Source organism: Nematolebias whitei, chromosome 15, assembly GCF_014905685.2.
Source record: "Nematolebias whitei isolate Nwh7 chromosome 15, NemWhi1, whole genome shotgun sequence".
NCBI classification, from domain to species: Eukaryota; Metazoa; Chordata; class Actinopteri; order Cyprinodontiformes; family Rivulidae; genus Nematolebias; species Nematolebias whitei.
This window is the reverse complement of record NC_056512.1, coordinates 4291560-4306901: the sequence shown is the minus strand read 5'-3', so window position 1 is coordinate 4306901 and position 15342 is coordinate 4291560. Positions and strand designations below refer to the sequence as shown.

At 45.8% G+C, this 15342-nt stretch overlaps 1 protein-coding gene across 1 annotated transcript in view; it reads left to right on the top strand.

The window, feature by feature from the left end:
• Nucleotides 1-15124, top strand: part of LOC119421942 (serine/threonine-protein kinase SMG1) — a 36270-nt gene extending 21146 nt beyond the window's left edge. Inside the window, exons 4-7 of the mRNA XM_037689304.1 lie at nt 603-814; nt 12804-12960; nt 14360-14549; nt 14784-15124. Coding sequence (XP_037545232.1) covers nt 603-814; nt 12804-12960; nt 14360-14549; nt 14784-15124 — 900 coding nt within the window. The remainder of the gene's footprint in view (nt 1-602; nt 815-12803; nt 12961-14359; nt 14550-14783) is intronic.
• Nucleotides 15125-15342: the final 218 nt, after the last annotated feature.

Below are 15342 nucleotides of genomic sequence, written 5' to 3'. Positions count from 1 at the left end.
ACAACCGTGCTCTTGTTAAGCTCTGTCTTCCACCGGAACATTGTAGGATCTGAAATGATTTTTAAAGACGAAGCAGCAGGATGAATCGTGCTGTCTCCCTCCTCCATGCTAACAGGCTCCATTCAGATAAAGGGAGCTGGATAACTAGCTGCTGTACGGTGGCCTACACGGCTCAATTCTACAGCAGCCGAGCGGACACATAATGCAATATGCAGTACGCTCGGGTGTAAGAGTGTAATAAAATATAAAACTTTAACGCATTTTAAAATCGATTCATGGGCCTTTAGAATCAGTTCAGAATTGCCAGAACTAATAATATAGATTCTTTAAAAAAATGTTTTTTTTTCTGCACCCCTAATTTGTGCATAATAAACTTTGTACATAATGCAATATACTTATTCAATTACATGTTTCTTGAGATTTTTGGCCTTTTTTATTGTAAAGGTTGCAGACAACCAAAAGTCTTTATAGACAACCATATTCTGTCAAAAGACTTTCCGCTGGACAACCTGGAAAATGTCCTGTCCACCCCTGAGAACACCTTTACCCCTACACATCTTTAGCTAGAGTCTGACACACCTAAACCGTTTTTTCTATTTAAGGAACTGAACTCCAACTTCAGGCAGATCATCTTCCCCGAGGCTCTGCGCTGTATGATCAAAGGAGAGCCCACTCTGAAGTCCATGCTGTCGGAGCTGGAGCAGCTGGTGGAGCACAGCTCAGACGGACTCGGCCTGCAAGGCTTGGCTGATAATCTGCAGGCCACCACAGGCTTGGATCATGATGGACACAACCACTACCTTCACATCACCAGGTGCACTTTCTCTCCTTATGAATGTTATCATTAACAGCTTCTCTCAGGTGCAGATAATCCAGAAAGTTTCGGTAAGTTTAATCTTTTTGCATGTCTGTAGGCAGTTTAACAAAACATTTCTGTGAAATGGCTGCCTGTCTTAATGCTACCTTAGGTTATGAAGATAGTCTCAAAAGTAGTCACACGAGCATACGAGATTTGTTTCTGTACAATAAGATCCACAATCTAATTACGAGATTCACAAATGCATAAGCAGCTTTTCAAATGTACATAATTCAAATTGCACAAGTAGGAATATTCTGCACATATTAATTGTAATGTGCATGTGCACAAATCACCTGCTGCAGATGAATCAGTCAACACAGGTGCACGGATCAGGTTATCTGTGAATGTGAATTTTGAGACATTCTTACCGCTCCACATATACAGTATAAAGGTAATGCTGCATTCAATACTTTTCCTACTTGTGCCATTTGTACATTTGAAAAATGCATTTTTAAGATCTGTGGATCTTATTGTACACTTACTAATTTATGTTCATATTACAATGGAGCTTGAAAGTTTGTGAACTCTTTATTATTGTCTGTATTTCTGGATAAATATCAGAAAGTCAGAGTTTCTTTATTTGTCATTCGCACCACATGTGTTACATCTGGTGGAAGAGATTGTGTACACAGGGTCCCAGTTACAGACAACAAGAAAATGTAAAAGAACAACAGTCATAAGATCCAAGATATGAACCAAGAAAAACATCAACTAAAAATACGCTAAGCACTAATAGCATAAAAACAATACGCCGAACAGCAGCACGAACATGAGTCTGTGTGAGCAGATGAGCAGGAATGAACACAGCAACATGAAACAGATCAGCAGCAACATGAAACAGATCGGCAGCAACATGAAACAGATCAGCAGCAACATGATGTGATTTTTTTCACGATGATTATCCTGGTTAGATATTCATGAAGGCTCCAGTATACTCACTCTAGCCTTTATCCACGTGGACTCGACGCACACTGTCCGCAGATGGTTCAGACTTCATACTCGAGCATCCACCCTGAGCGGCTGCAGACCAGCTCTGCAGGCAAGGGGCGTTTACCTTTGGAACAAATTGAGGTCACCGATTGGTCTTTTGCTGACACTTCTACTGGATTGATTGACAGGTCGCCAAAAAATAAATAAATAACCGAGAGCTGGCAGCCCCAGCCTCAGTGGTGTTCTGTGTTTATACAGTATGTTGTTAATAAAAAGTTCTAAAAAAAAAAAAAACAGGTAGCGCTGGCCTTGCAGCCCCCACATCAGACCAGCCCACCAGGAAATTTCCAGACCCCCACACAAACACACACACACACACACACACAACCACGCAAGACCTGATTTTAATTTTCTCTTGACAAATTCCTTCATTTCTCACAATTTCAGTCATGGAGTCAACGGAGGAGGAGGAATAGATCGCTTGCCTTTTGGCGAAAAAACAAAAGAAAAGGCCATTAAACCATATCAGAGATGAAGAAGGGAAATTTAATGCAATGGTGTTTCATACAAAACAGTCCGTCGCCAGACATTTTATTGTGCAATACCGAGTACGCGGACGTAAAAATTGAGCTTTGCACGCACATGCCCTGCAGGCATCAGCTTCAAATTTAATCCGGTACGCGCGAACCTCTGCGGACTGACATACGCCCGAGTATACTGGAGGCTTGAGTCAAACAACCTCAGGGTAGAAGCTGTTCCTCAGTCTAGTGGTTCTACACTTAATTCTCCTTAACCTCCTTTCTGAGGGGAGTGGGGCAAAAAGTGTGTGTGCTGGGTGAGTGGGGTCCTTCATGATGCAGGTGGCCCTCTTCCTGCATCTGGAGGTGTAGATGTCTGTGATGGTGGGGAGACTGACTCCAACATCTTCTGTGCAGCCTTCACCACTCTCTGCAAAGCTTTTCTTTCTGCAGCTGTGCAGCCTCCATGCCACACGTTGATGCTGGAGCACAGGATGCTCTCCACTGCACACCTGTAGAAGGAGGTGAGGACTGAGCTTCCCAGACCAGCTCGCCTCAGCCGTCTGAGGAAGTAGAGTCTCTGATGAGCTTTCTTCATCAGGCTGGTGGTGTTGTTGCTCCAGCTGAGGTTGTCATTCAGGTTCACACCCAAGTATTTGTAGCTGGAGACCACTTCCACCACAGATCCTCCTATGTTGGTTTTGGGGGGGTGTGGGGTGCTAGGTGTGTTTGCCCCGCTCCCCTCAGGAAGGACGTTAAGGAGCATTAAGTGTAGAACCACTAGACTGAGGAAGAGCTTCTACCCTGAGGTTGTTTGACTCAAGCCTCCAGTATACTCAGTTTTTTGATGTCTTAAAGCGTGTCCTGTTAGGACAAGGTGTGAAGAGATCTTTTTTTGTAATGCCACTATCCTCTCCTCATGGCTTTGTCCCTTTTTCTATCTAAAAAATGTATTCTGAAAAGGATAAGAAGGCTGCGCTATATAGCAGCAGCTACGTGCACTCCGCCCATCTTTCGGACGACTGTACGGACATATTCTTGTTGTATCTCGGTGCAATGAAAATAAAGCTTATTCTGATTCAGATTATGATTCTTAACTGTTGATCAATCCTGCACACCAGCTTGTAGGACTTTGAGTCCATTCCTCAGTACAGAACAGCTTCATCTCTGGATGTTGGTGGGTTCCATTACATTAACTGCCGTTTCAGGTCCTTCCACAACATCTGGATTGGATTAAGGTCAGGACTTTGACTTGGCCATTCCAAAACATGATCTTTATTTTCCTTGAGCCATTCTTTGGTAGAACCACTTGTGTGCTTTGTGTCATTGTCTTGCTGCAGGACCCACCTTCTCTTGTTCATGGACAGACGTTCTGACATTGTCCTTTAGAATTCTCTGATATAATTCAGAATTCATTGTTCCATCAATGATAGCAATCCGTCCTGGTCCAGATGCAGCAAAACAAGCCCAAACCATGATACTACCACCACCATGTTTCACAGATGGGATAAAGTTTCCTTTCTCCAAACATAACACTTTTCATTTGAACCAAAAAGTTCTATTTTGGTCTCGTCTGTCCACAAAACATTCTTCCATCAGTCTTCTGGTTTGTCCACGTGATATTTAGCAAACTGCAGACTAGCATCAATGTTCTTTTTGGAGAGCAGTGTCTTTCTCCTTCTACCCTGCCATGCACACCATTGTTGTTCCGTGTTCTGATGGTGGACTCATGAACTTTAACATTAATGTGAGAGAGGCCTTCAGTTGTTAGAAGTTACACTGGGGTCCTTTGTGACCTCACCGACCACGCTTTGTTCTTGGAGTGGTCTTTGTTGGTCCACCGCTCCTGGGGAGGGTAACAATGGTCTTGAATGTCCTCCATTTGTACACAATCAGGCTGACTGTGGATTGGTTTAGTCCAAACTCTCTAGAGATGGTTTTGTAAACTTTTCCAGCCTGATGAGCATCAACAACTCTTTTTCTGAGCTCCTCTGAAATCTCCTTTGTTCCTAACATGATACACATCCACAAACATGTTGTGAAAAGCAGACTTTGATAGATCCCTGTTTTTTTTAATCAAACAGGGTGAAACTCACACCTGATCATCATTATTGATTGAAAACACCTGACTCTAATTTCAACTTCAAAATTAACTGATAATCCTAGAGGTTCACATAATTTTACCATCACAAATATGTAATATTGGATCATGTTCCTCAGTAAATAAATGACCAAGTATAATATTTTATCTAATTTGTTTAGCTGGGTTATCTTTATCTACTTTTAGGACTTGTGTGAAAATCTGATGTTTTAGGTCATTTATGCAGAAATATAGAAAATTCTAAAGAATTCACAAACTTTAAACACCACTGCATACCTTTTGCAACACCTCTGGAGCCAGCACGTCCCGCATAGATGCCAGCTTCTACAAATGAAGCATGCATTTCAGAATCAAATGATGCTTTCAGCAGGACTCGGCTGTGTTGACGTACAGCACAAGTGTATGACCAATGTCTCCCTTGTAACTTTTTCAAAGCGTGATGGATTTTTCTACTTTAGGAATTATTTTGGGTTAAGTACATTTAACCAATTTGCTGTGTGTGATCATCAATCTTCCCATCCATCCATCCATCCATCCATCCATCCATTTTCTTCCGCTTATCCGGGGTCGGGTCGCGGGGGTAGCAGCCTAAGTAGGGAGGCCCAGACTTCCCTCTCCCCAGCCACTTGGGCCAGCTCTTCCGGGGGAATCCCGAGGCGTTCCCAGGCCAGCCGAGAAACATAGTCCCTCCAGCGTGTCCTGGGTCTTCCTCTGGGCCTCCTTCCGGTGGGACGTGTCCGGAACACCTCACCAGGGAGGCGTCCAGAAGGCATCCTAAACAGATGCCCAAGCCACCTCAACTGGCTCCTCTCGACATGGAGAAGCAGCGGCTCTACTCCGAGTCCCTCCCGGATGATCGAGCTTCTCACCCTGTCTCTAAGGGAGAGCCCAGACACCCTGCGGAGAAAACTCATTTCGGCCGCTTGTATCCGAGATCTCATTCTTTCGGTCACAACCCAAAGCTCGTGACCATAGATGAGGGTGGGAACGTAGATCGATCGGTAAATTGAGAGCTTCGCCTTTTGACTCAGCTCTCTCTTCACCATGACAGACCTGTACAGCGCCCGCTTCACTGCAGACGCTGCACCTATCCGCCTATCGATCTCACGCTCCATTTTTCCCTCATTTGTGAACAAGACCCCAAGATACTTGAACTCCTCCACTTGGGGTAGGACCTCCTCCCTGACCCAGAGAGGGCACTCTACCCTTTTCCGGCTCAAGACCATGGCCTCGGATTTGGAGGAACTGATCTTCATCCCGGCCGCATCGCATTCGGCTGCGAACCGCTCCAGCGAAAGCTGTAGATCACGATCCGATGAAGCCAATAAGACCACATCATCTGCAAAAAGCAGAGACGCAATCCTAAGGCCACCAAAACGGATCCCCTCAACACCTTGGCTGTGCCTAGAAATTCTGTCCATAAAAGTTATGAACAGAATCGGTAAAAAAGGGCAACCTTGGCGGAGTCCAACTCTCACCGGGAACAAGCCCGACTTACTGCCGGCGATGCGGACCAGGCTCTGACACCGGTCATACAGGGACCTAACAGCCTGTATCAAAGGGCCCGGTACCCCATACTCCCAGAGTACACCCCACAGGGTCCCCCGAGGGACACGGTTGAACGCCTTCTCCAAGTCCACAAAGCACATGTAGACTGGTTGGGCAAACTCCCACGCACCCTCCAGGACCCTGCTGAGAGTGTAGAGCTGGTCCAGTGTTCCACGGCCAGGACGAAAACCGCACTGTTCCTCCTGAATCCGAGGTTCGACTATCCGACGGACCCTCCTCTCCAGAACCCCCGAATAGACCTTACCAGGGAGGCTTAAGAGCGTGATTCCCCTGTAGTTGGAACACACTCTACGGTCCCCCTTTTTGAATAGGTGGACCACCACCCCGGTCTGCCAATCCAGGGGAACTTCCCCCGATGTCCACGCAATATTGCAGAGTCGCGTAAGCCAACACAACCCTACAACATCCAGAGCCTTAAGGAACTCTGGGCGAATCTCATCCACCCCTAGGGCCCTGCCACCGAGGAGCTTTTTAACCACCTCGGTGACCTCAGCACCAGAGATTGGAGGGCCCGACCCAGAGTCCCCAGGCTCCGCTTCCTCAGTGGAAGACGTGCCGGTGGGATTGAGGAGGTCTTCAAAGTATTCCGCCCACCGACCCACAACATCCCGAGTTGAGGTCAGCAGCACACCACTCCCACCATAAACAGTGTTGGTGGCGTACCGCTTCCCCCCCGAGACGCCGGATGGTGGACCAGAATCATCTCGAAGCCGTGCGGAAGTCGTTCTCCATGGCCTCTCCGAACTCCTCCCATGCCCGAGTTTTTGCCTCAGCAACCACCCGAGCCGCATGTCGCTTGGACTGCCGGTACCCATCAGCTGCTTCCGGGGTCCCACAGGCCAAAAAGGCCCGATAGGACTCCTCCTTTAGCCTGACAGCATCCCTCACCGACTGTGTCCACCATCGGGTTCGAGGGTTGCCGCCGCGACAGGCACTGACAACCTTGCGGCCGCAGCTCTGGTAAGCCGCCTCGACAATAGAGGCACGAAACATGGTCCACTCAGACTCAATGTCCCCCACCTCCCTCGGAACATGTTCAAAGTTCTCCCGGCGGTGGGAGTTGAAACTCCGTCTCACAGGAGACTCTGCCAGACATTCCCAGCAAACCCTCACAATACGTTTGGGTCTGCCAGGTCTGACCGGCATCCTCCCCCACCATTGGAGCCAACTCACCACCAGGTAGTGATCAGTTGACAGCTCCGCCCCTCTCTTCACCCGAGTGTCCAAGACATGTGGCCGCAGATCAGATGAGACGATGACAAAGTCGATCATCGAACTGCGACCTAGGGTGTCCTGGTGCCAAGAGCACATATGGACACCCTTATGCCTGAACAAGGTGTTCGTTATTGACAATCCATGACGAGCACAGAAGTCCAACAACAGAACACCACTCTGGTTCAGATCAGGGGGGCCGTTCCTCCCAACCACACCCCTCCAGGTCTCACTGTCATTGCCCACATGAGCATTGAAGTCCCCCAGCAGAACAAGGGAGTCCCCAGAAGGTGCACTTTCCAGTACCCCCTCCAAGGACTCCAGAAAGGGTGGATAATCTGAACTGCCGTTTGGTGCATAAGCACAAACGACAGTCAGAACCCGTCCCCCCACACGTAGGCGGAGGGAGGCCACCCTCTCATTCACCGGGGTGAACCCCAATACTCATGCACCAAGTTGGGGGGCAATAAGTACGCCCACGCCTGCTCGGCGCCTCTCACCAGGGGCAACTCCAGAGTGGAAGAGTGTCCAGCCCCTCTCAAGGAAATTGGTTCCAGAGCCCGAGCCATGCGTAGAGGTGAGTCCGACTATTTCTAGCCGGAACCTCTCAGCCTCACACACCAGCTCAGGCTCCTTCCCCACCAGTGAGGTGACATTCCACGTCCCAATAACCAGCTTCTGTAGCCGAGGATCAGACCGCCAGGGTCCCCGCCCTCGGCCACCACCCATCCCACATTGCACCCGACCCCTTTGGCCCCTCCCACAGGTGGTGAGCCCATGGGAAGGGGGACCCACGTCTCCTCTTCGGGCTGTGCCCGGCCGAGCTCCGTGGGTAAAAGCCCGGCCACCAGGCGCTCGCCCGCGTGCCCCACCTCCAGGCCTGGCTCCAGAGTGGGGTCCCGGTGACCCACGTCCGGGCAAGGGAACACTAGGTCCATTTGTGTTTCTCATCATTGGGGTCTTTGGGCTGCACTTTGTCTGGTCCCTCACTTAGGACCTGTCTGCCATGGGTGACCCTACTAGGGGCATAAAGCCCCTGACAGCATAGCTCCTAGGATCATTGGGACACTCAAACCCCTCCACCACGGTAAGGTGGCAGCCCAGGGAGGGGATCATCAATCTTCCCATGGTAATAAATCTGTTTGTTGTTTTGTTCTGCGACTGAGTGGTCGCACAGACCAGATGTCATTACTTCACTCCGTCACACTATTCAATTTAGTTTGTTTGTATAGTGCCAAGTCACAACAGAAGTCGTCCCTGGGTACAGAACAGAAACATTCATATATAAAAATAATAATTTAACACTGGAAGGTTCCTGGAGAAAATTGACGGGGACTGCCAGGCTGCTGCCGATTACAAAAATTATTTGACAGTAATGGGTTTGGGATCACCCTAAGCTACCATTGTACCAAGTTTCAGCTAAATATATCCAAAAATGACTGAGTTATAGTCAATTTTGTGTTTGCTGAGGCAGCTGAGGTAGCCATCTTGAATCAAATGGCTCCAAACGTTAATCAGTTCTAGAGATACAGCTGATGATTACTTTCTGTGAGTTTCAAATAAATCCAGCAGTGAGTATGTTTTCTTCATGCTCTAAATCTTGTGACTTGACTGCAGCAGTTAGTGTGAGGAGTGTTCTCGCATTTATTTCCTATTGGGATTTGTGACTTCTTTGTTAGCAAAATATGTCACTATGGTAACTCAGATTGTCAATAAAAGTAATAGCACACATCACAGGGCCGAGCCGGTCGTTTTGATATAACATTTGACGGGGTACACGTTGTAGTTTGGGCCGTGTAAAAGTTGAAAGAAGAGTAAGTTAACTGACATGCAGGACAGTAGAATCAAGACTGCCTATTTATAATTAAACTATTATTATTAAATATTAATATTAACAATTATCAATATTAATAAATTAATTAATATGAATTATCAATAACAGTTATACATTTGTTATTAATAATTTATGTTAATATTAATAATTATTAATGTTAATTATTATTATTACTAATTGATAATAATAATAGGTAATAATAGGTGCCTTCCATGCATTGCATGGAGGATGCACGCATGTTTCGCAAGGCATTGCACTGCCTTCCTTGCATGTTGAACCAAAATGGCTCCATACGTTACTCAGTTTCTGTGAAGAGCTTTCGCCTATTCATTTCCTATGGGAAATTTGACATCTTTGTTAGCAAAATATGTTGCCATGGTAATTGCAAATGCCAATAAAAAGTAATTGCGCACTTCCCAGAGCCGGGCCGGTCATTTTAATATAACTTTTGTGAGGGTCCATGTTGCGGTTCAGGCCGCATTAAAGTTGAAAAAGATGCGCTTTTCAGGTGTAGGATAATAATTGGGCAGTCACCAACTAGTTCCTGGAGTTGATGAAATATTGCATCTTTGTTCGCAAATTATGATGCCATGGTAACTTGAAATTCCAATAAAAGTAATAGTGCACATCACGGGGCCAAGCCGGTCGTTTTGATACAACTTTTGTGGGGGTAGACATTGTGGTTCGGGCTGCATCTCTGGGCAGCACACCTCATCCCCAAAATGCCCCCCGGGCGCTTTCAATAGCTGCCCACTGCACCACCTGGTGGTGGATGGGTTAAATGCAGAGACTAATTTTGCCATTGTATGGAAACATACAGTGCTGACATTGTGATGACATTATTATTATTATTATTATTATTATTAACGGAGATAGAAATGTAGACATACTTCCGAGGTGTAGAATAATAGGTGCTTGTCATGCAAATGCATGGCAAGCACCTATTATTTATCTGAGGAGCAGCCATCTTTAAGTTTAACTCCATCACAGTACTCTGATCTTGAGCAAGCATGAAGGTGACAGTGGAAAGGAAAAACTCCCTCATGAGGAATAAACCTTTAGCAGAACCAGGCTCAGGGCAAGCCGTCATCTGCTTCGACCGGCTGGGTTTGGCAGGAACAGATGAACAATGTAAGGTCATTTTCATTCAACCTTTATTTAAACAGATAAGTCACATTGAGCCTCGAAGACTCATTTACAAGTGAGATCTGTTTGAACATGCAATAAAAAGTGGTGAAAAATAACACATAAGGTTTGGAGACAAAAAATAATTCATAACACGCTCTTAATCTCTGGTTGAAGTTTACCAGCGTGATAATGAAAAAAATCTTGCACACTGGAACATAATGGTGCTGACCTTATGCGGGGAGGAAGGAGGGGACGCAAGGACGATGAGCAGTCAGAGACAACACACAGAGGCACTGCAGAGTTCAGATAAAATCACTCGGTTCAAATAGTTCCCTCTAGAAATATTTGTACACACTCGGGGTGCCGAGGACGGCCAAGGACAAATCCAAAGAGTCCTGAAATGATGACAGAATGTTTATTCAGCTGAGCTCCTCTGAAAAATCATGAAAATTCCTCAGTGGGGGGAGGGAGGGGCAGAGCTTCAGGTTTACAAGACTTCCAGGTGTATTGAGATGAGATGGCCTGTCAAGGCCAGTCAGGGAGCCAAATTCAGATAAACATGATTGTTTTGGGAACAGGCAGAACTTTTTTGACATCTACCTTGAGTCTGTGTCAGTCCACTTGCTTCCAAAACGTCCAAATTAAATGGCCACACCAATGGACCATGCCTGAGAAAAATCCCCGAGATCTGATCCATCCTGGCAAAACATTTGAGTCTGGGTGCTCGAGGCACGAACCAAGCCATCATAAGACAAGCAGCATGATCGGGTCTAAATTTGCTGCCGACGACTTCCTTGATTGTAGATAAACCAGGAACCAGCCAAATCCAAAAAGCAGGAACCGGTTCTCGTAAATCCAATTATAAATGCGTCCTTAAAATGCACAAATGACAGCAGAGATAGACATGTCATCAAGTCTTCCAAGTCGATGAGATATCCAGCTGCGTGCATGCCAACAGGGCAAATCAGCTCACCTAAAGCCTGTCTTCTACTACTACACAGAGCAAATTAAACCAAAATTACTTGACACAAATTACAGTGTCATTGGAGTAGTGATAGATTGATATTTACAAAAAACAGTAAAAACCATCTCAGCATTTCATAATTACTTGAGGGAATGCAGAGAGGAAACAACACTGTATAGTGGTCCCTCGTTTATCGCAGGTGTTTGGGACCACGCCCACCTGCGATAAGTGAAGCACTGCGAAGTATGGATACAGTAGTCCAAGTTCAGTAAACTTTGTCATGACATGTACCAGGCTGCAATCACACTCACTCATCACCTGTTACTCCCAATATCCCTCCTTAAATAGACAATTTAAATTTAGATACTACAACATTTTAAATAAACAAATAAACAATCGAATGTTGCAGAATTTAAATTTAAATTGTAGAGAAGATAAGTGCAGCATGACAGCAAAAGGTTAACACTTCACACAGCTCTACAGCATGGAGCAGAAATGTATTTCTTGATCAATGACACTGAAACAACTGAATGTAGAAGTTCTAAAATAATTAAAAATAACTTAACTATTTTATGTTTTGTGATTATGATGATTTTACGATGTGACATACTTTGAATTTTAAGTTGGAAGACAAACGTCCATCGATGCATTTGGACAGCAAAGGGTTAACCCTTCACAAAGCTGCAGCAGCAGGAGAAATGTGTGGCAGAGAAGGAGATCAGCTGATCAGCTGCAGGAGGGAGCTTCCCCCTGCACTTCTGAGCTGCACACATGATGCAAAATCATTTAAAATAATTGATTTTAAATAAACAACCCATGGCTCATCCATCAATCATCCAATTGTGTCATGTCCAATCTTATTTTGAAAAACCGCGATATAGGGAATCCACGATAAACGAACCGCAAAGTAGCGAAGGATTACTGGATCTAAAAAAGAAATTGGAAACAGAACTTAAGATTAACATACTAGATGAAGAATGGTTCCAAATGTGTGAAGTACAGCAAAGCACAACAAATTCACTCTCATGGAGGGAATTTGTTGGAAAAATCTAACAAGGTTTTTCATAACACCTAAAATCAAAAGTAAACAAAAATGTTGGCAATTATGTGGAGAAGTAGATGCCAGTCACTTGCATATATTTTGGAGTTGTACAAAAATATCTGGATATTGGGAACAAGTAGGATCGACATTGTCTAAAATTCTGAGTTGTACAATTCCAAATACATGTCTAGTGATGATGTATTTGGAGAATATAACAGATGTAGTGAAGAAAGAAGATATGTTTCTGACAAAGGTAATCCTGGCCGCGAGTAAAAAGGCAATAACAAAAATATGTTTGAAGCCAGACACGTCTAACCAAGAAGAGTGGATCAGGACTGTGGAGGAAATGACAGTTTTAGATTGAAAGGATTAGGTATGACAAACAGTGGAGACAATGGACCCTATTCCAAAGTGGCACACACAACAATGGAAATACAGCTGAATGATTAATGAATGTATGATTGTTAAATGCTGTCAGAAGAAAATCCAGACTGATGTTTAATGTTATTTATTTACTTCTTTTGTGCGTCTGTCTTTGCAAAAATCAATACAAATTAAAGTATAAAAAAGTGACATGAAGGCAGCGGGTGATGTGCATTAATTATGGCGTGCTAAGCCTTCACTTGAGTTTGTTTGTTGTGTTCAGGATGTTGCGTGCTCATTACTCAGAGCTGATCCAGCCTCACAGTCTGGATGAAGACGGCCAGGAGACACCAAAGATGTCCGCTGGTCAAATGTTGCTGGTGGCTTTTGACGGGATGTTCACCCAACTGGAGACTGCCTTTGGACAACTCACTGACAAGGTTAACATGTTTAAATAGATGTTAGTGATTTAATCCTAAAATGTAAAACGCATGAATACTTTAACAGGTCTTTAAAATACATATTTTACTCTTCTATTATACTAGTTTGAACAATTTTCTGAGGCCTTTTTTGTCTGTGGGATGTGTGGTCACAGTTGCTCCCATTTCAATCATAAATGCGAGCATGCCATCATGGACGGTCTTGTCACAGCGCAGAGAAAGGACTTGGGCTGTTAAAACACAACGGAGCAGATGCAAACATTAGCAGTCAGTCAAATACCGGCTCCATGTACTTCGTAAATCTTTCACTGGGAAAATAACAAGATCTCCAGAGATTAAAATATCACAATAAAACTTTCAAACATCAGAACTTTCTAGAGTGAAAAAGGTCAAAACATGACTGTAAGACAAGCCCTGTCCATATATTGTAGTAAAATAAACACAGATCATTCTCACAAACTGAACGTGTGCATATATTCAGATTTAACAAAGTTAAGTCAGGTCCTTGACTGAGAAGGAGGGCTTTTCCTCCGTCGGACAAGGGTGAATTGTTCTTTTCAAGTCGAGGGCGAGGTTCTGCCTCCAGTGGAGGGGTTCAGGTATCTCGGGATTTTGCTCACAAGTAAGGGAAGAATGGGGCGTGAGATTGTCAGACGGATTGGTGCATCGTCTGCAGTATTGTGGACTGTGTGCCAGTCCATTGTGGTGAAGAGGGAGCTGAGCTGTAAGGCAAAGCTCTCTGTTTACTGGTCAGCCTACGTTCCTCCCCTCACCTCTGGTCATGAGCTCTGGATAGAGACTGAGAGAATGAGATTGTGGAAACAGGAGGTTGAAATGAGTTTCCTCTGCAGGGTAGCTGGACTCTCCCTGAGAGACAGGGTGAGAAGTTCAGTTATCAGGAGAGACTCGGAGTAGAAGCTGGCTCAACAGCTGGCTCCAGAGCAGCTGGAGCCTCAAGTGACTCCAGAGGAGCCAGTTGAGGTGGTTCAGGCTTGTCCGACTGGGAGGAGACCCCGGGGAAGACCCAGGACACGCTGGAGAGACTACATGTCTCATTTGTCCTGGGAACGCCTTGGAGTCCTCCCAGAAGAGCTGCAAGAGATGTCTGTGGAGAGAGGTGTCTGGACCTCTCTGCTCAAGCTGCTGCCTTCACAACCCGACTTTGGAACAAGCAGAAGATAATGGATGGACGGACCATCTGTCCGTCCGTCCTCTGGACCGTCCAAAGGACCTGACTGGACTTTGTTAGATGTTTCTGTCTGGATTATTGAGCATGCATCAGTTCTGTTTCTGTAGAGCTAGTCTGTATGAGTTCCTGGGTAAATACAAGTTCCCATTTTGTGGTATTTCAAAGTGAGCCTCGTCTCAGTCCAGTTTCTCTGCTCTTTATCATCTCCAGCTGAGCTCTCTGGAGGTGCCATCAGCCTGGAGGAAGGTAGATGTTCTGAAAGAGGCTCGGGCCACACAGCTCAATGTGTTTGACAGCCCAAATCAGCGCCAGCTCATGGAGGAGGTGTTTTTCCTCAAGAGACTTCAAACCATCAGGGATTTCTTCAGAGTGTGTTCTTCTTTTGCTCAGACTCTAACTGGTAAGAGCTCCTCACAAACACGCATCAGTTTTACACGTGGTTTCTAAGACCACAGCTTGTATTTGTGCCCAGCACTCAAAGGTGTTTTTCATGTGTCTGTCACCCAAACATCTCATGTTGAGCTAAATCTTCACGCTTCAGTGTCTCAGATTCACAACACTGAAGTCAGCATGAGTTGTTTTTTGTAATAAAGGTTTTGTCAGTTTTTGACAAATGTCTGCTAAATGTCTTCAGGGACTTGTCCTCCAGCTGAGGATCTGCTACCTATAAACGGACCTGGTGGTGTAGGAAAGCCTCTGTTTCGCCGGTCCAGTGCAGCAGGATCCGGTCTGTTGGTGATCAGTGAGGAGCAGATGACCCATCCCATCAAGGCCTTTACAGCTGAGTTTGTACGCCTGATGCTGATGGGCCTGCCGGGCCAAGCCCTGGGCCTGGCCCTCTGCAGCACCCTCTCTGCCCTCGGCCTGGACGTTGTGGCTCAGGTGGAGGTGAAGGACTTTGGTGCAGAGATCAAGGTGTGTGTGCTCACCGTTCCATGCAGATGTAGAAGCACTGATACACCGCCGGTGTTCTGATCCGATCTGTTTCTGTCAGGTCTCTCTGGATGAGCTGTGTAAGAAGGCTGTGGAGCAGAGCCTGGCGTCGGGCCAGGTGTCTCAGCTGCTGATGAACAGAGCCACGGTGCTGGCGTCCTCCTACGACACAGCCTGGAAGAAGCTTGACCTGCTGAGGAGGTTGGACATCAACCTGGAAGCTGCTCAGGCCAGTCTGCAGAGGAGCCAGCTGCATATCT